This window comes from Pinus tabuliformis, chromosome Q (genome assembly GCF_031772625.1).
Source record: "Pinus tabuliformis cultivar Carrire ecotype Pingquan chromosome Q, CPIR1, whole genome shotgun sequence".
NCBI classification, from domain to species: domain Eukaryota; kingdom Viridiplantae; phylum Streptophyta; class Pinopsida; order Pinales; family Pinaceae; genus Pinus; species Pinus tabuliformis.
Genome location: NC_142296.1, coordinates 610370693 through 610392772, shown reverse-complemented (window position 1 = coordinate 610392772; position 22080 = coordinate 610370693). Strand labels below are relative to the sequence as shown.

General features: G+C 40.6%; 1 protein-coding gene across 1 annotated transcript in view; it reads right to left on the bottom strand.

Annotated features, from left to right (window-relative positions):
- Window positions 1-1047: 1047 nt before the first annotated feature.
- Window positions 1048-22080, bottom strand: part of CTF7 (protein) — a 92888-nt gene continuing 71855 nt past the window's right edge. Inside the window, exons 4-7 of the mRNA XM_089384948.1 lie at window positions 2960-3052; window positions 2588-2662; window positions 1854-2332; window positions 1048-1736 (exon numbers count right to left, since the gene is read on the bottom strand). Coding sequence (XP_089241074.1) covers window positions 1595-1736; window positions 1854-2332; window positions 2588-2662; window positions 2960-3052 — 789 coding nt within the window. The 3' untranslated portion in view covers window positions 1048-1594. The remainder of the gene's footprint in view (window positions 1737-1853; window positions 2333-2587; window positions 2663-2959; window positions 3053-22080) is intronic.

Below are 22080 nucleotides of genomic sequence, written 5' to 3'. Positions count from 1 at the left end.
ACTCCAATTTCATGCCTAGATGCATCCTGATTTGCCTCTGTACCTGTGTAAATTCTGCCCTTTCCTACCCATGTGCACTGCATTTGAAGCCTCCGTTTATTGAATTCAAAGCTTAGTATACTTCTAGATATGCATTCAAAGAATTTCAATGAGAGAAATTTTGTTATATATATATATATATATATATATATATATATGTGTGTATTTATTTATTTATTTTATTTTTTATTTTTTTTCTGGCCATTCAAGCTGCTCCTCCAGGGATTTATATCCCATCTATCCTTGATTCTACTGATCAGAAAATGAAATTGATGAAATTTAAAATTATTGAAGTTGCTTTATTTTTCAAAAAATATTTTTAATACATCGGTTTTTTAAAACATTTATAAATTTTATAAAAAAATATCACTGAACTAAAGTAATACAAAGTCAAAACCCGTTGACTTCAAAAAAAATAAAAAAGATTATACTCCCGGCTGAGGCGGGGACTACTTATGCATTGAAATGATCAATATATTCAACATCGATTCTATTGTAATGTTTTATGGAGGATACTAGCACACCAATGATTATCAACATGCTAATAAAATATATGTTGTCCATCCCAAGAGACTAGCTGATGTTACCCCTTAAAACCTCAACTGCACTGTCTGTTGCTCTGAGGGTTCAGTGATAAACCGATAGGGTTTTCCTCCACTAGCCCAGGTTCCTTCTTTGCGTGTTGACACTTGATCCCTAATCGACCCAGGAATTCCCAAAGCAACAAGTCTCAGGAGTAATGGGAAGCTTCTGTTATAATAACCATAATAATAATAACTTTCAATTTAGAATATGAGTGAATTATGATTATATTTGGTTTCATTAACAACCTGTTGATGATATCCAATTAACGAATGATCACCCCATTCTGTATTCCAATAGTTAACAGATACATACCAAGAAACCAGTTTCCATTGTTGGGATCATTCTCCTACAAGGATTGTAAACAGAATTTCAAAGGATAAACTGATGGCATTAACAAAATAATTTCAATACTGACCATGGGCCTGACAAAATAGTGAACTGAAATGCAAATTAGTTGACAACTTCAACAAATTGGACTCCAATATTTCTCAAATTGCAAAAACAGAATAATTTGCATAGCAACAATCTGCCATGGTTTTGTGCAAGACGCCAAGTCTAGGAAGGCTCCACTTGCCTGAAAGTAATTGAAGAGTGTCGTTGATTCTTATACATACATAGTAAGCAGTCATCCATTTTCCATTTAAATGCCAAGAGGGCAAAAGGATTTACAGAATCCTTGATAGATAGGAGGAGATACGGAGATCATTGACACGATCTCATATCTTCCATGTTATTCTGCATTGTAACCGTGATAATGGTGTTAATTCCCCATAGTATAGTAAACACATATACTTCACAGTTCCAAATCTACATGACTGTCAACAAAGCCATGAAAAATGGTACTGCAACAGCTGATAGAAACAACATAGTATATAGGTATTATGTTAAACAATACTAAAGATATAACCATGGTTTATTCCCCATGCATGTGGCAGCATTTCCATAACCCAGCCTACGTCGCCTAATAAAGTTAGGTTGCATGGATACTTGAATTATAAATCAGAAATGAATCTCTTTGGCAATAGCTGGCAGCAAAAGCCTTCCCATCAGATGTTGGTTGAGAGAAAGCACATTGACAAGGCTCCAAGATATATCCAAGAGAAAATGTCTGCCTGCACAATCATGTAGCTAGCTGGCTTGATCATCTTACTCACCCACAGAGAGTTCAATCAAAATTCATATTTATTATTTTTTATATTAAATTTAGAATCATTGGCACAGGAACATACCGCATAGCATCCAAAAGCTTTGTAGCAATGCCCTTCCTCCTCTCTGATCGTGAGACCCATAATCCTCTGACACCACAGACAGCTGGTACTGGCACCTCACTATAAATAATAGCTCCAGCAGGATCTTTGCAACTACTTTTGATATCTTTAGTTACATGCATTGTCTGAGCTACTTGCCTTGTGAGCTTAACATTCCCAAAATGCATAAATGTACTTTCATGCTTACCTCTCTTGCTATGACTCTCATTGTCTAAGTATTTATGATCTGTTGTAAATGAATTCTTTGAATTCATAGTAGCATTTGTCAAGATGCCTTCCTCTTCAACACCATCCAATATTTCTTTGGGACTGCTATTAACTATATTGCAATGTTGGCCTTGGGGAACTGAGACACATGTAGGAATAACTCTAAATCCATATTTGATTGGTTCAGATACAAGACAACCAACAATTCTCTTAGAGGATATGAACAGATAAACCTGCAAAATTTAACTCCTGTAATAGAGTTAAAAGCATATTGAACACGTCTGTAATTGCTAGCAAGAACAAGACGACTACAGCTTTCCAACTCGTGGACAAAAATATATGACAATTCTATGTAATTTTCCTTTCGTAACTACCAAAACAAAGCAAAACTGTTGCACTAGTATTATGAAGTTGAATTAAAAAAAATGAGGAAATAAGTTTATATCCAAAACAGCTTGGAAAAAATTGATTTGATAGCTATAAATCACCTTGCAAAATTTGTGCATAAGCCATGCATTAGTAAGGCCCATTTCTTTTTCCATTATTGTCACAACTTCCTTCACCTGGCACAAAGCAACTATAAGAGGATTGCTCACCAAACTTTGCAACCAACAATATCATGTCAAAAGATTGTTATTCCACATCAGAAAAGACTCAAAAGCTCATATCTGCATCCAATTTAAATCTCTCTCTCTCTCTCTCTCTCTCTCTCTCTCTCTCTCTCTCTCTCTCTCGCACACACACAGTGAAAGTTCTTTTCTTTATAAACCAAACTAATGCAATGTTCTTTTCTTCACATCTGCAAGTACAAACATATGTGCACATCCTGATGATTGAGAAAGAAACGTGAGCTACTCAACTTTGTGTTGATGCTGAGAAGGGTCAACATTTAACACCAAAATAATGCGATCATCACCATCAAAAAAACTGATAACTCGTTCATTCCGCCAACCCTGCACAGCAATCGACTGATTAGCCCATATTAATCAATAAAATCTGTCACTCATCTGACAACCTTTGTAATCTTGCAAGAGGAGAAATCTGATGCATTCCAGTATTGTTATGCTAGTTTGATGCCTAGTAGTTACATGGAAAAAAAAGGCCAGAATTTTACCCAATAAATCATTTCATTGCACAAAATCACATGAAATGAAATTTTATCATGAAAGAAATAGAATAATCATCAACTTTTCCATTTTTGTGTGTAGTAAGTTAGGTTGTAGCACTCAGACTCCCATGTTTGAGAGGCGTATCCCAAGCCATAAATCTAGACTCCTTAATCCATACTAACTTAAAAGCTAAGTTGTATGGCAACAGATGTGGATCTGCAAGGATTTTTCAATATTCAAGATCTGGATACAGAGAAATGACATATATGAAAACAATATAAATATATACAGCAAGGCCAATGGGCTAGCTTGAGTAGTTGAGTGCTTTGAGCTTCTTGCAAGAGGTCTTGGGGTCAATCCCCTGGGCCAGCTGCCTCTGTTGCATGCTTCACTTGATTTCCCTACCAGGTCAAGGATCGTAATCAATGGCAACAAGTTTACACTCAGGACCATCTGCAACAAGTCTACACTCAGTAGACTCCATGAAATGCAAGTGCCTAGGGGTTCCCCACAAGGTTTTCCTTGAAGATACATATATATACCGTTAAAATATAAAACCATGGGTTAGCAATAACATAGAACAATCGGATTTCCAAATATATCATTCTCCAAATTACTATCACAAACTCAGAAACGCAAAATGCCATAAAAAACTCATTTTTTGTATTCACTACGAGAAGGAATTCCAAATATATCATTCTCCAAATTACTATCACAAACTCGGAAATGCAAAATGCCATAAAAAAAAAAAATCATTTTTTGTGTTCACTATGAGGAGGAATATTTTATAGGCAAAAGTTACAGCTTTAGGGGCCCACAATTTCCCTTTTTATATTTTATTTATGTTCTTCTAAAGGCTGTTTTTTGGAAGATCTGACAGAGTGACATTTCTGGTATGCCAGAAATATATGTTGAGTAGATTGTTTGGCACAACAAAGGTAAACAAGTAACCCAAGCTACTCTAGATTCGGCTCCAAAAATGTAGATCACGGATCCTCTGTAGGCGAATCTGCTCACCGTGATTGATAGCAATTCATTAATTAAGCCTGATTGTGCCTTATCCCAAGGCAACCAACTCCATGGATAAACGTGCAAAGTGCCAACAAAAGTCAAAGATAAGGTCAAACCTCAAAATAGCAAGCATAATATATCCACATGCTCACCCTCCAAGATAGAAAGAAGACCAAGAAAGAGCATGCAAAGCAACACATGTGGCCCTCCTAATATGTAACACGCACCTCCATAAAACTATTCCATAACTACCTCTAATAAAATAATATATGTGCCAAGTCAAAGCGGTGAAGGCACTCTCCAATAGAGGTCGTCAAAAGATGCCAAGTGTAGCTGAAATATCAATGCAATAATAATGAGAGGGCACCTAGGAGAGGTGCCCTAGAAAACTGTGGCATATAACTACCTCAACCACCCACAATGATGATAAAATAATTGACAATTGCGCCCAAGAGGGGAGCACTCCATCAAAAATATTAGGTATCCTCCAGATAAACCCCTACAAGTGTGAACAAATGCCAAGTGAAGTAGGGCACTCAAGCAATTAACCTTAATCTGATAAAATGGATTAAATCAACCATTGAATGGTTAAATCAACCTCAACATGTATGCACAAAGGTTAATGTTATAATAAACCATAGTCCAACCTCCCAATAGTCACCAACTAATAATTAAATCAATAAGAACATATGCGCCAAAAGCAAGGTGTGCTCCAACAGGTGTTGTACCATGCAAATAAGATGTTCTCCTAGCAAAGCCCCACTATGATAACAATCAAATAAAAATTCCACGTAGGTTTGACCTAGGGTGCACCACTAAAGGATTTTAACATGATAAATAACTCATCAAACCTTAGGGAAAGGCTTGATCATCAAATATGCATGTGATAACCCCAACATGTCCCCCCCACTCGCCCATCTCAAACTTAGGAAACATTATATCGACAATTGTACTATCATCATCAAACACATTTCCACCTAGGTGATGTCTAGCAAATGTTATAATGTTAAGTCATATCTCTAAGGGAAATCCCAACAAGGCAAAGTGTGCTAGCACAATACACATCATCCAACCAAATCAACATCATAAGAAAAGGGGACAACAGTAACGCTAACCCATCCAATTATCTAGTATGTCCCCATCACACATCCAACACAAGAGGACCATGTAGAACACCTCCTTCTAGTGACACAAGTAATACAACATCCTCATGCAAAACTCATTAGGAAACTACAACGTCATGAAACATCTGCCTCGTAACACCATCATCTAACCCTTTAAGGGCTAGAAACACAATCCATGAACAAGATGCAGTACATCCATGATAAACAAGCATACCCAAACCACACCATAATGAGATAGCATGTTCCATATCCATCAAATGTGCAACCAATGGGTGATCAACAAGGTAATCACATTTCAGAAGACCACCAAACTGTTGGAAATATTGTCATTGATGGCAAAGGAACAGCAAAGACAAAGAAGCAACAGCAGGTCATAGAAGGCAAAAGAGTAGCAAAGGCCAAGGAACAACAAAGGAAAAGGAGCAGTAGAAAGGAATTGTAAAGGAGAAAGAAGCAGCAACAGGGAAAGCAGCAAGAAGCAACATCAAAGAACTGTAAAGGAGCAGCAACAAGCAGCAACAAGGAATTGTGGTCACAATATGTGAGAAGGAACAACTGAGAGGCATGGGTGTTACAGCTATTATTCTTATGGTTGTTATAGCTATTATTCTTATGTTATGATGGATATGTTGATGCTTGTTATGTTATGATGAATATGTTGATGCTTGTTATGTTATGAGTATGCTTGTGATGCTTGAAGATGTTGATGAGCTGGTGATGTTGGCTTGCTCATGTGTCTATATGCATATGATGGCTGAGATGAGATGTTGTGATGCAAGGCAAAGGCAAAAGCAAAGACAAAGAAAAATGCATGAAGATGTAGTTGTGCTTGTAATGTTGTGATGCAAGGCAAAGACAAAGACAAAGACAAAGAAAAATGCATGAAGATGTAGTTGTGCTTGTAATGGTGTGATGTGTTAAAGTACTGATATATTACTAATATACATTGCAAAGGCCTTGGATGCTATGGTTGTTAATCCAATCATTACAAGTGGCTGAAAATAATATTTGGTGAAGAATTTATTTATTTTAATATTCAAAATCTCAAAAGGTGGGAAATGAATGAATGGAATGCTAAGAGACAAGTCCTTTCACTTCACATTCATGTTTGGAATACCAACAGCCATCAATGCTTTCTTATAAAAAAATGTGAGGTTGCAAGGCCATAGGGTTAGAGAATCAGAGAATGTGAGAGAGCTGATAGAACTATTATCCTAGCACATACGGAGCTGATGTGATGCAAATTTGAAGGGAAGAACAGGCATAAATGAAGAGGGAGACATGAAGAATTTATGACCAGGTAAACCAGCACATTGTTGTTTCTTGTTTGCATCAAGGGATGGTAGTCTCCTTTCAAGTTGTGGCTTGATAAATATCCAGTTGGAGTTGGTTGAGGTAGGAGCCTCCTATGGGTTGTAGCCTACAAAAAACATATGGGAGTTGGAGCTTCCTTGCATGTTGCAGCTTGCAGAAAATTGAGGTAGCAGCCTTCTGTAGGTTGGAGCCTACAGAAAATCAGATGTAATAAGAAGTAGGAGCTTGCCTTTGCATCACAACAATAATAAACTCGCGGTTTTCTCCCTTTATGGGTTTCCATATATATCTGGTGTCAATATGTGCTGATATGATGTTTTGATTTGCTTATTAATTGTTGTTCACGTATTCAATCTGTTGGTTATCATTTGTTCAGTTGCTCATGTAATGTTTCAGTCTATGTTGCAGGAAACATAGGGCAAGGGGGCGTTTCCATACAGAAACGGGTACGAAATGCTGAAACGCGTATGGTACGGCCCTAAAACGCATTTCAGGTCGTACTGCCACGTTTCACGAAACTGAAACGTGACCAGTACAGCCCGAAACGCGTTTCAGGGCCATACGACTCACGTTTCAGCTTTTTACTTGTGTTTTTTTTTTAATTTGTTTTCTAATTTATTTTTAGGTTATCCTAGTGACTTCTAGTTGCTTCTAGATGCCTGTCTAAAGTTATAAAAGTGAACTTTTGCCCTAGTGTTGATATGCAATTCATGGTAATATTAAATTCTTAAAGTAAAAGTGATATTCTCCTTTACTTAAATTTTTAACATTACCATGAAATGACTCGGGATGTTTGAGAGTGGTTTCGCCCTCATTGGATTTCATATGGAGTAAGTAGAATTTTAAATCTCACTCAAAATCCAGCAGACTTATTTGTTTTTCAGGATTTCAGGATTGGGGGGATTGCAATGTTTCCATTGGATTTTATCATGTACTAGGGTATGGAACTTGTATTTAATCAAGAGAACCAAGCCCTCTATGCAGGGGAGACTCCCAATAATGAAGAGCATGTAGGGTACTAGGGTATGAAACTTGTATTTAATCAAGAGCACTAAGGTCATTCGACTATGTAGGAGGAGACTCCCAATCAAGCACGAGACAAGAAATTAGAAATTTCTCGTCGTTGATTTTGGATATTTCTATTTTCATTATGTGATCATTCATGAGTAAATGTGATGTAAATTTAGAGATTTATAGTTTATGCATTGACAATTAACAATTTTATCATAATGTAATAAATTAGAATGTATCATATATGCTTTATGATTGCACATATTTCTTAAATGTCCATATATATATATATATATATATATATATATATATATATATATATATATATATATTCGTGTTTCCCCGTTTCCAAAATTTGGGGAGGTCGCGTTTCGTATCGCTTCCCGTTTCGAAAACTCATTCTCGTTTCCCCGTTTCGTGCAACCTAGGTTTCAATTAATGAGATTAATGAAAAGAATTTTTAAGGTCCATGAATATACTAAATTGATTCAAACCCCATCCCCTCCCCCCCCCTAGTTTAGTCAAGCTTTCTTCACAAACAAACAAGCATAATCATCAAACAAAGGAGAAAAGGGACTCCCCCAACTAGAGAAGATCTCCCAAAGCCATGAAGAGAAAGGTCTCCATGAAGATATATCCCCCAAATCAATCCAATGGTCTAAGGTACCAACTACAATTTTTCATTAATGTGATGAAAAATCACAATGTGAAATCTCATACATTAGATAGCATAATAGAAAGAAAGACAAGGTTCTCTCTAAATCCTACAGGGCTTTCTAATGGGTTCACAACTCCATTGGATGCATTGACTCCTACAGTGAATTGCAAAAAATGTACAAATACAAATCGCTACATAACAATGGTTTTCCTAGTAATGGCGAAAGGAAAAGATTCCATATAACCAACATATATATCCCCAATAATTGGCCAAAAATGTTATTGTTGGGAGTCTTCGATCACCTTAACAAAGAAGCTCCTGGTGGAACACAAAATTATAGCAAGAGATTTCAACTTCGCTCCAAATACCAAAGAGAAGAGGAAGGCACCTATCTCAAAAATCCTTATGACGAAATTGTGGAGGATCTAATTTTACAATAGGAAATGGACACAATGTTTGTTAAAGGGAAAGATACATGAACAAACACGAAGATCGATGCAAGGTTTATTATTTAGATCTCTGTCTTTGCAAAATCACTCCTAATGTAGTCTCATATCAGAGGCCCATATTCCAATCTATAGAGGCAAACATGTTAGAATTTTAACATGGTCATAAGATTAACCAACTTGAGACTAACTAACAATAGACAACAAAGAAAGAACACCTCATTTATAGAGGGGAAAGCCCATAAAGGGAAAAGCTCCATTGTTGAAGAATTATTGTATTGTGTGTATTCCTCTCATGTTCTCACTCTTATGAGCAATGTTACAAGGCTCTATTATATAGGAATTAAATATAACTAACTCATTAATGAATTTAACCACCTCATAGATAAGATTCACTGAAGATAACTAATTCACTAACCACCTCATTAATGAGTGAAAGACAAGGTTAGTTACAATGTCACACATGTCCAAATTAAATGTTCACTAAGTCAAGAATAATTAACAAAGTGGATCATTCACATCGCCATCAAATGGGTACCTTCAAACTTTCAAGATTCATAATCTTAGAAATTTTCTACTTTTAGAAATTTTACCTTTCTTGAAATTTTGAAGTAGATTTGGATACCCATTGGAGAAATGAGTGTGGAGTTTAGTTTTTTTGGAATTCCAACACGTTTTAGGCCTCAAAGATAGCTAGTCAAAGTTTCCATATGTAATCAATATTAAGGTCTACAAATTGAAATTTTTAGTTTTCAAAGATGATCATAATTCAAAGACCCAATATTGAGTAAAATATAGGAATGAAATTTGATAGCAATCAAAGACTATTGATTTTTTTAAGTATACTTTTTCTAGATTTGGCACTAATTTTGGAGGCCTGATTTGGCATAAAGCATGTGGTTCAAATATCACTCTACTACAACAAAATAAAACATCCACAAAGTGTAAAATCCAAATCACCAAGGTGTTAGTTTTCTGCAACTCAAGAAGGTTATCCATTATCACCATACCCCTTCCTCTCACTTTTGGTTAATTCTTCTCCAAATCAAGGGAGGCTTCCCTAAAAGGTAAGATTGTTAAAGCTATAGAGTGGAGGAGCATGGTGATTAGCGAAGAGTAAACCTTATCAAAGCAAACGATTGTAGCAAAAGTGGAATAAATGAGTCTAGTGAGAAAGGAATATGAAGATAGGAACCCCAAGGCCAAGTCCCTAATCACATGTTGGGCAAATGAAATCAAGAGAAAGTAGATCAAAGAAGGCAATTGCATGAAAGTCTAAGGCAATAGGGGTTGCTATGCGTGCCACAAATCAGCCTTAACTTGCCATTTTTTATACCAGAAAATTACCTTAGAAGGTTAAAGGTGCCATACTTAAGCATTGTTATGAAAGTAATGTTAATCTAGCAAAACTTGGGTTTATTAAATGGAAAGCTAACATAACAACAATGGTGATGAAATGGAGAACATCATCACATTACAACACAATCACAAAACGCTATAAGGGTTTCCTAGTACAAAAATTAGCATGTGGAAGATAAGTGCACAAAAGAAAGCCTCAAATAAATTGATATACCTCCCATCTTCCATTAGGCTCCAAGCATGTGAAGTACAAATAAAGTGCAAGGGGACAGCTCCCAATCCCAAAATCCCAACTACTATTGCAATGAAGAGTGAGCTCCTCTTTATAGAGCAAGTCTCTTCTCTCATACAATAAAATATTATTAATCTTTTAATTAATTCCACGACAAATCAAACTAATAGTAAAATATTGTAGTTACATCCCTCTTCAATCGATGGTTGACAATATCAAACCATGTGGATACTAACCTATCCAAGACAAATTGCCCTCATCCAAAAACAGTAATGACCTAACAAGGTAATGCTCATGAGAAGGGGGTGTACAACCAAAAATAAGTATCAAACCAAGTCAAATGCCTGTTCGGATTTGGTAGAGCTTGGGAGGTACTCCAAGCCCTAGGGTTCAAGGTTTGGAGGTTGAAGCACCACAAAATTGCTTTGTGGGCTTTGCACCCAAGCTTGTGGGTGTGAAACCACTAGTATATTTTGACATATGATGATTTGAGATGATAGAGGACCTCGAGAGAAGAAAGATGCAACGAAAATCACTCAAATCTGAGCTCTAGAAGTGGAGATATTATTTTTTCTATGTTGTGGTGGGTTTTGTGGCACACAAGTCATGTAGGCTTGAGCTTATTACGTGCCCCAAGACATGTTTTGATGACACCACAAGAAGAACTTGTGAAGGATATAAATACAACGTGATTCAGAGGCAATTGTCACATCCAAAAAGTGCATCTATCTCATAGAGATCACATCCGAGGAAGTCGCAGCTAGAAGCTGAAGGCTTGACGTCGAGGAAGGGACTGGTTTTGGGCAACTTCTATTTGTCTCGCAAGGTCTAAGTTAGCAGCAAATGCAGCTAAGCATCACTTGAGGGCAGTTTGGGTGGTGTTTTGTGGGTATTTTTGTGTTTTTCTCTAAACAACGGTTGCAGCCCTAACTGTGAGTTTCATGTAGGCAACATGCCTAGCTTTCCTTGAACAGGGAGCATCAAAATGTTGTTGGGCAAGTTCAGGTAGGGCCACAGACTTTTCAAGGAGTCTAGAAGGCATACCTGGGGCTGGAAGCAGCCTAGAACAACAGAGCATTGTGCACAGAGGTTGAAAAGGGAAGGTCGCAGCCTTGGAGGAGGTCTGAAAGGTGTGAAGAGGAGTTGTAGCAGCTTGCCAATAGCCCTAACCAGTACACCAAATTTGCAAGAGCAAACACCAGCCCTTGAGGATGCAAGGTATGTTGAAGTTTCTAAGTTTACTTAGTTTAGAAACCCTTCATGCACTTTTTCTTATTTATTCCTACCTACTTGTTAAATTTTCTTTAACAAGTTATTTACAAAGTAATACTGAAAATAAACACCAGTGCATGCTCAACATATTACAGATCAACAACTAAAAGAAACAAGAACAAACACACCATATGACACCATTATTTTTGGACCAATGTCCCTGGAAAAAACCAATATGGGAAAACCGGTGCAACTATCTGAGGATTTTCTTATTAAGCAATATCAGAGTATAATCTGGGTGTCGTAACTGGCCTACCCAATAGAGAATTTCCTTAGCAGCTATACCTCATAGTTTGAGAGAAATCTCTTGGCTGAAACCCCAGAAAACCCTTTCGGAAGCTCCTCAACACAAAACTGCTCCTGCAACCCCAACATCTGCCCAATCTGGACTACGTCAACCCCTCTCTGTCTCACGCTGGCCCTGCGTCAGCTATTCTAGGCCTGCGTCAGCCCAAGGAGTCCCTACATCAGCTCTGGGAGCCTCTGGGTCAGCTGCGCTGTCCCCTCTGGTGCTCTGCGCAGCACTTGGCTGCCTCTGCGTGGCCCTGCGTGAACCCTTGCTGGCTCTGCGTCACCCTCCTTGGCTGTTGCGCTTCTTTCTCGACACAATCTCTCCCTTCTCTGTTTCTCTGTACTCAATGCCCCTCAGCTGCTCTCCTGATCACTGATTCTATCTCTCTTAGCAAACCTCGCTCTAAAGAATAGAATCACTGATCGTCTGGTGTCCTCTCCAAGTGACCCTTAAGCCTCCTCTTATACTTTTCCTGTTGACATCTCAACGGCCGAGATTAAGTCCCTAATCAACAGCTAAGATTAGATCTGGCTTGATCCATGTCTTTTGGACCACTCTAACATAGATTCATACTAATACACATTAATATTTTATTTTCCCTAAGTTTAGACTTAGGGACTCCATTAAAAATATTAATTATTTTAATATCTCCTGATCTATTTAGAATCTGCCCAAACCGTTTCAAGGTATTGGAGATCTCATGTGCCCCAACCTCTCCACCAAATTTCGTGGCTAGAGCACATTCGATGCTACCCCAAATCAACACTCCCTCTTAGCAAGGACTGTGCTCTAGCAATACTCCTCACTGAGTACTACTCTGATCATCCGGCATCGGTACCTGTGCTGATGCTAGGCCTTCCTACCCAACATCCTCTACACTACTGCCTCCTGTACTACTGCCCATGGTTCTGCCACTGCCACTACTGCATCTGTACGACAACTCCCTCTGCATCCGTGCTGCTACTGGTCCTTTCTCCCAGCACTACATCCGCATTGCACCTCCTCTCATCATGCTGCATCGTGCTGCCCATTGCTGCACTGCAACTCAGTTACTGAGGAGTAAGTAACTGATCTCCCAATTTGACCTCCCTGTTAGGGTAGAAACACACACTGATGTTGAAGCTCCCTCTGTCGCTGACAATTGCTCACTATCTCTGACCTCTGCGATGTTGCAACAACTCCCTGCATCTCGCACTGTTGCACACCTCTCTGTGCCTACCTGCACTGGTGCAACACTCCTGTGCCTCTCGCACTACTGCAGCCTACTAGCTCTGCACTGTTTCGAGACTCCTGCACTGTAGCTTTCTCTGCCGCCCCATCCGCATCTGTCTCTACCCACATCAGTCAGTCCTACTACTTCTCGTCGGGGCTCTCGTAGCAAGGTCTAATCTAAGAGGCTAGGTACCTCGAGGATCCTGCCCCTCATCGCCTGTAGTCCACCTGACTACAATTCGATGTCTCCCCACTTCTGCTCAAGTGGCGTGTGTGCACTCAGGGCACAGTCATCGTCTATCAAAAATTCCTTCTCTGCCCGTGTTGGCGTTGTCTTAGTGTCGGAAGACTCTCCCTTACTATTCTTCCTTGGACACTGGGTCGCATAATGACCCATCTCCCCACAGTGGAAGCACTTGATCTTGGAGAGATCTTTCTTCTTTCGCTTCTCCTGCTTTCCATCAGATGCTAGGGCCACATCCTCCTCCTCTTGCTTGACCTTGATCCCTTTGTTGCTGCTACCTGTCTTCGACTGCCGTCTGATCTCTTCCTAGCGAAGAGTTGCCCACATCTCGTGCCAAGGTGGGAGAGTCCCTCTGCCCATGATACTCTAGACAAACACTTCCCAATCTTCTGAGACAGCATTCAGGGTTGTCCTCACCATAAGTTCCTAATTCGATGTCGCTCCTATAGCAGTCAACTGGTCTCGGATCTCATTCAGTCCTTCGAGGAAGGTGTCAATCGATTGACCCTTCTTCATCTGATACAACCTCATCTGGTTCTCGAGCAGCATTCTTCTCTGCACAGACATATGCTGGTATAGGTTCTTGAGAGCCTCCCACATCTCAACTGTCATTTCCTTCTCGGTTATATGTGGTACCACATGATCCTTGACCCCATCAAGGATAATGTACTTGGCCCTCGCCATCACCTCTTTGTACTTGTCATTATCATTGGGGTCGACTGGGATAGCAATAACCTTCAAGGCGAAGTTCTTGACACGATTCTTGTCAAGCACTGATAAGATTCTGGCCTTCCAGACTGTGAAGTTCAATGCTCCGTCCAGTCTATCCTGGTCTCTTACCCCATGTAGTGCCATGACACTCCTCTACTTCCCTCCTGGAAGTTCTATGTTCGACTCCTCTGTGTCTCTACTTCTCGTCTGGAAGTTCTCTTCTGGACTCCCTCTGAGTCCTGATTTCCCTCATGGAAATCCTTCTGCCACTTGTCAAGATGCCCCCTACTCTGATCGTCTTGTGCAACTTCACTGCTGATCCACGTTCCTCGACTAGAAACCGTCGGTAACAACTCCTCTGGCCTTGCTCTGTCAAGTATTGTTCTAACTACAGTACCTCACCAGCTCCACTCGGCAATATTTCTGCAGCCTTCTAGACTCCAGCAACTGGCTCCGCGTCACCCCAGATGGGTCTACATCAGCCCTGGGATGCCCTGCGTCAGCCCTTTGGCCCTCTGCGTCAACAACGCTGGCCTCTCTGAGGCTCTGCGTAGCTCCCAACCTCTTCTGCGTGGCTCGGGATGGCTCTGCGTCACACTTCTTGGCTTCTACACTGCTAGAAACAACTTCTATCACCTCGGGACAATTGTTTTCTGTTGTTATTGCTCTACTCGGTTGATGTATTTTAGTCCTCCTGTGATCTGCAACCTCCCTCTGATACCATGTTGAAGTTTCTAAGATTACTTAGTTTAGAAACCCTTCAAAGTTCATGCACTTTTTCTGATTTATTCCTACCTACTTGTTAATTTTTCTTTAACAAATTATTTACAAAGTAAATACTGAAAATAAACACCAGTGCATGCTCAACATATTACAGATCAACAACTGAAAGAAACAAGAACAAACACACCACATGACACCATTATTTTTGGACTAATGTCCCCAAAAAAACCCAATGCGGGAAAATTGGTGCAGCTATCTAAGGGTTTTCTTATTAAGCAATATCAGAGTACAATTTGGGTGTCGTAACTGGCCTACCCAACAGAGAATTTCCTTAGCAGCTATACCTCACAATTTGAGAGAAATCTCCTCGCTGGAACCCCAGAAAACCCTTCCGACAGCTCCTCAGCACAAGACTACTCCTACAACCCCAGCGTCTGGCCAATCTGGACTGTGTCAACCCCTTTTTGTCTCACACTAGCCCTGTGTCCGCCTTTCTAGGCCTGCGTCAACCCCAGGAGGCCCTGTGTCAGCTCTAGGAGCCTCTGCGTCAGCTGCACTAGCCCCTCTAGTGCTCTGCGCAGCACTTGGCTGCCTCTACGTGAGCCCTTGCTAGCTCTGCGTCACCCTCCTTGGTTGTTGCGTTGCTTTCCCGACACAATCTCTGCCTTCTCTGTTTCTCTGTATTCAATGCCCCTCAGCTGCTCTCCCAATCACTGATTCTATCTCTCTTAGCAAACCCCGCTCTAGAGAATAGAATGACTGATCATTTGGTGTCCTCTCCAAGTGACCCTCAAGCCTCCTCTTATACCTTTCCTGTTGACATCTCAACAGCTGAGATTAAGTCCCTAATCAATGGCTGAGATTAGATCTGGCTTGATCCATGTCTTTTGGACCACTCTAACACAAATTCAGATTTATTCCTACCTATTTGTTATTTTTCTTTAACAAGTTATTTACAAAGTAAATACTGAAAATAAACACAAGTGCATGCTCAACATATTACAGATCAACAACTAAAAGAAACAAGAACAGACACACCATATGACACCATTATTTTTGGACCAATGTCCCCAGAAAAACCCAATGCGGGAAAACCAATGCAGCTATCTGAGGGTTTTCTTATTAAGCAATATCGGAGTACAATATGGGTGTCGTAACTACCCTACCCAACAAAGAATTTCCTTAGCAGCTATACCTCACAGTTTGAGAGAAATATCCTGGTTGAAACCCCGAAAAACCCTTCCGGCAGCTCCTCAGCACAAAACTGCTCCTGCAACCCCAGCGTCTGCCCAATCTGGACTGCGTCAACCCCTCTCTGTCTCACGCTGGCCCTGCGTCAGCCCCAGGAGGCCCTGCGTCAACTTTGGGAGCCTCTGCGTCAGCTGCGCTGGCCCCTCTGTTGCTCTGCGCAACACTTGGCTGCCTCTACGTGACCCTGCGTGAGCCCTTGCTGGCTCTGCGTCACCCTTCTTGGCTGCTGCGCTGCTTTCCCGACACAATCTCTGCCTTCTCTGTTTCTCTGTACTCAATGCCCCTCAGCTGCTCTCTTGATCACTGATTCTATCTCTCTTAGCAAACCTTGCTCTAGAGAATAGAATGACTGATCGTCTGGTGTCCTCTCCAAGTGACCCTCAAGCCTCCTCTTATACTTTTCATGTTGGCATCTCAACGACCGAGATTAAGTCCCTAATCAACGGCTAAGATTAGATCTGGCTTGATCCATGTCGTTTGGACCACTCTAACACAAATCCATATTAATACACATTAATATTTTATTTTCCTTAAGTTTAGGCTTAGGGACTCCATTAAAAATATTAATTATTTTAATATCTCCTGATCTGTTTAGAATCTGCCCAAACCCTTTCAAGGTATTGGAGATCTCATGTGGCCCAACCTCTCCACCAAATTTCGTGGCTAAAGCACATCTATGCTACCCCAAATCAACAAGGTACTTATGGTTTCATGTGTTTATGGTGAGTTAGATGTTAGTGGATGAGAAGTCCTAGTCTGGACAGGTGTATTGGGCATTTGAGGTCTGTAGGAGGGTAACGTGAAAGTGCCCAAGTCTAAGCCCTAAGTGCAACACCTTGATGGACAAAGGTGGCTGCTAGGAGTGGCAGTTTGGAGGATCTCAAGGTTTGGCCAGCCAAGAGTAGTTGTTGGCAGCCCATGATCATTATTGAAGAAGCGACATTCGACGATGATAGGTGGCAGCCCTCCTGCCCTATGTTACTCTTCATTGGAGTAGAGCAAGAAGACTATAGTGGGAAGAAAAGTCCCAAAAGAGTTGAGCAGCAGCAATGGGCAGAAGTCTCAAAGAGTTGTTTCCTTGAAGGACAAAGGAGCAGCTAGTGAGCGTGAAGACCTTATGCATTGGCTGTAGATGAACTTATGATCAGCTAGAGGGTAGATTGGAAACTCAAGTTCGGCCTAAAGGAGTTGGTGCACTGATAGAGGCAGGTGCTCTAGAACAGAAGCGAAGGACCCATAGTGTACAAGATACGACAAAGCAATTGTGATTCTCGACTACATCAGCTAGAGTGCAGCATATCTTGTATCTTCTATTCTTGTACTAGTGGATGTATGAGGGCCATTATCTCTAATCCGGGAACCCTAGACTGTTGCATTATTAGTTTGATTGATATAACGAAGTTGGGTTGTCGTATAAATTTGTAACAAATTGTATATATTTTGTGCACTAGTAGATTTACTATTGTACATTATTCTGATGTGCAAAGTAGTCTTGTTGTGATATTTGGATTAGTAGCATCAATGATTTAAGATTCTATCCTAGACTCCAGTATCATGGAAAAACAACATGGAATCAGAGCTACTTTGAAGGACCAGCGAATTAGAGTGTGCACAGCAAAGTACAGCTTAAGAGGGAGTTGGTCACATTGTTGATGAGCGGCTCACAACAATGTCGAAGTTGCAAGTTGGTCTCCGATATGAGGACAGGTTGGAAGGGTTGTCCAACTTTAGTCCATGGAAGGAAAGGATCACGTTGGTTTTGATGGTCAACAAAATCTGGGAATTTGCCGAGAAAGCGATCAAGAAGCCAACGAACCCTAAAGAGCTAGAAGTGTACGAAGAGTTGGATACGAAGGTAGAGTTGATCATCCTAGACAATGTCAAGGACTCCTTAATACCTCATTTGTCTGGGAAGAACATTGCCCATGAGATGTGGGTGGCTCTTCAAAGTTTGTTCCAGAATAAGAACGAGAACCGAGTATTGGTATTGGAGGATAAGTTGAAGGCCACCAAGATGATACAAGGTGAAGGGGTGACTTCGTATCTAACGAGGTTATCTCAAGTTCGAGATGAGCTTGTCGTCGTCTATGTGACTATTGTAGATTCTGAGATGGCGAGGATTGCCTTGAAGGGGTCTACTCTAGAGTGAAAGTCGTTAATCAAGGGAATCGTTGCCAAGCACAAGCAACTAGACTGGAATAAGTTGTGGGATGACTTCATTCAAGAAGAGTTGCGAGACAAGGATCCTCATCTGAACAAGAAGGCTTCAGATGATGACATGGCACTTGAAGCGAGAATGAGGGGCAAGCAGAAGAACTTATGTAAGATAAAGTGTTTCAACTATGGTGAGATGGGTCATTTTTCGACGAAGTGTCCAATGAAGAAGAAGGGAGATGACAAGAAGAAGAAAGGGAAGCAAGTCGCAAGTGTCACCACTTTTGTTGAGATAGATGATTTCTCCAGGAGGTTGGAGAAGGAGGACTTTGCTTTGATCTCTCATTTCTCGCAGGGTACCATCGACGAGGCTGCATGATCAATGTATAGTGGTGCGTCGAAGCATATGACAAGGTCACAAGAGGTATTCGAGACTCTAGTTGAATGGGACTCGAAGTTGCACATGGTGTTGGGTGACAAGAGTCAAAAAGAAATCAAAGGATCGAGAGTTGTGCCATTCAAGATGCAGTCAGGGTAGGTGATGCGAGTTCAGGATGTATTGTTTGTACCAAAACTCAAATATAGTATGATGTATGTATTAGCGATCGAGCAGAAGGGTTTTGAGGTCTTGTTCCAAGATGGGAAGGCAAGACTCAGGCCAAGAGGCTCTAGCTTCGCAGGTGTTGTGATTGGACTTAGAGAGCATGGTCTATACAGGCTGATGGGCAATATTATAGATCATGGTTAGAAGAAGGAGAACCGGCTGCAGGTTCCAAATAAGCAGGCACAGGCTTCAGAGGAGCAAGTGCAAGTTCCAGAGAAGGTTCAGATCCCAAAGGCTCAAAGAGAGTCGAGTTCTAGAGGGAGTTTGCAGGTTAAGAGGGAGACTTTGTAGCCCAAGAAGAGCGTGTGGTCAGTGGGGAGAAAGGGTGCTTCTACATTTGCCAAGAAGGAATCATGGAGAGAGTCGAAATCAATTCAAGAGAAGAAGAAGCAAGAGGCTTCCAATGACAGTGACACTTCTGAGAGAGGCATAGACCATGCTACAGGGATTGCTACAGTTGTTGGCACCAGGAGTTGGGGGAGTGTTGCGAGCAGTGACAATGATGATGACGAGCTACTTCCTAGTCTTGGAAGTACCTCCCGCACTAACAAGGAGCGTTGAGATTTGGTAGCGTGGGAGGTACTCCATGCCTTAGGGTTCGGGTTTGGAGGTTGAAGTGCCATAAAATTGCTTTGTGGTTAGGAACCCAAGGTGTGGGCTTTGCACCCAAGCTTGTAGATGTGAAACCACTCGTGGATTTTGACATGTGATGATTTGAGATCATAGCGGACCTCAAGAGAAGAAAGAGGCAACGAAAATCACTCAAATTCAAGCTCTAGAAGTGGAGATATTAATTTTTCTATGTTGTGGTGGGTTTTGTGGCACACAAGTATTGTAGGCTTGAGTTTATCAAGTGCCCCAAGACATGTTTTGATGACACCACATGAAGCCCTTGTGAAGGATATAAATACAAGGTGATTGAGAGGCAATTGTCATGTCCAAAAAGTACAACTATCTCATAGAAATCACATCTGAGGCAGTCGCAGCTAGAAGGAGAAGGCATGATGTGCAAGAAGGGAATGGTTTTGGGCACCTTCTATTTGCCTTGCAAGTTCGAGTTAGCAGAAGAGGCAACTACATTACTTGAGGGCAACTTGGGTCGTGTTTTCTATGTATTTTTATGAGGTTTTTCTCTAAACAACAGGCCGCAGACCTAACTGTGAGTTTCCGGTAGGCCGCAGGCCTAGTTTTCCTTGAACAGGGAGGTCAAAAGGTTGTTGGGCAAGTCCAGGTAGGTTTGCAGTCTTTCAGGGAGGCTAGAGGGCTTACTTAAGGCTAGAAGTGGCCTAGAACAACAAAGGATTATAGACAGAGATTGAAAAGGGAAGGGACAGCATTAGAGGAGGTCTAAAAGGTGTGAAGAGTTGTAGTAAGATACCAGCAACCCTAACCAATACACCAGATTTGCAAGAGCAAACACCAACCTTTGAGGATGCAACGCATGTATGGTTTGATGTGTTTATGATGAGGTAGATGCTAGTGGATGAGAAGTCCCGGTGTGGGCATTTGAGATCTGTCGGAAGGCAGCGTGAAAGTGCCCAAGTCTGAGCCCCAAGTGCAGCACCTTGATGGACAAAGGTGGCTGCTAAGAGTGGCAATTTGGAGGAGCTCAAGGTTTGACCAGCCAAGGGCAGTTGTTGACAGCCTGTGCTCGTTATTGGAGAAGCGACATTCGAAGATGATAGGTGGCAACCCTCCTGCCCTGTGTTAGTCTTCATCAGAGCAGCGCAGGGAGACTATAGTGGAAAGTGTTAACGGTCAACAGGGAAAATTTTAAAGATGGAAATTTATCTTAAACTTTAGAAACCTTGGCGAATCCCACTAGTCCATAATATGAAATCTATAAAATGTTTGGAGATATTTTTGTAAAAATATTCAAATTTATAATATTTTTATATAGTCTATATATAATTTTTTGGCGATTTTTAGGATAAAATAATTTCATTCTATAAAATTTGGGCGAATCATTTTTACAAAAAAATGGAAATTAGTGAATCTTTTTTTTGGAAAAAGTATAGAAAATTAGCCCATGGGCGAATATTAGCCCCTAAAATTTTCCCGAGGGGCGCTTGCTAGGTTAAGAGTAACAATGAAGCTAAAGCCCACGGCCACCACAGCGAAAGCTTCCTACTATTTACAGACTTTCACCAATGGGAGGAGACCCAATATATAGAGAATCACTTATGAAGGATAGATCAACTAATATGGATGTGAAGTGATCTCAATGACCCTTTCTTAGGAGAGACTCAAGAGTGGGACTTGCTTGCTTCTTAAACAAGGTGCAAGGTTCTCTAGGATAGGAGAAATAGGGATTTGAGGGCTTGGCTTAGGGAATGTGACTTGCACAGGAGCTTCCTAAACCCTAAAATCCTTATGGAACTTGGTTTCCCAAGTGGTTTTTTAGGAGTTGACTTTGATAAGATATGGGACCACACAAGACCAAGTGGACCCAAGTTAGGTCAAGAGGAGGGAGTTTAGCAACCATTGATGAGCTTAACCTAAACAAGGAGGAGAAGGGGATCAAAGAAAGAATATACACTTAAAGGTGCTAAATGATCCCTATGAGGTACTAGCCTAGGGAAACCTAGAGCAAAAATCAATCTCAAGGCTAGGGCTTGTGATATCTCAAAATCCCAACATCAAAATTCCTTCAAATTTGGAGGACACCTAGAAGACACACCAGTGCAGAAATGCCCAAGAGATCGAAGTTTTTCTATGGGTTGTTTGTCGGTAAAATGATGCCCTAGGATCCCCAATGTGAATAAACCTAGAATAAAGAAGGAAAGGTGAAAAAATGGTTCTTAAAGTGATCACCTTACGGTAGACCAATGCCTAATCCTTTGGGGAGATTGGAGTCAAGAAGAATAATGAGAATGGACTTTGTTTCTAGGTCAAGGAGGCTTCAAGGACTACTTTGCTTAGCATTAGGGCAAAAGAGAGTGACCTTAAAGCTTTATACTTTGTTTTGCAAGATGAGATGGCTTATCAAGATGAATTCAACCATAGAATTATCCCTAGGAAAATTCGTTCAACATACATGGCCCATACATAGAGAGATGTTATCTAGAAACAATAATTCCACAATTTTGCAATAATGCATGTAGCAATTAGCCCTAGTATAGTGAAAATCCCATTATCAATGCATGTGACAAAGTAAAAGAAAGAATAGCATTAAATTTGTACTTACATGTAAGAGAATATATCCAACCATCAACAAATTGCCAATCAAGAAGCTCCAAGACAAGAATAGATAA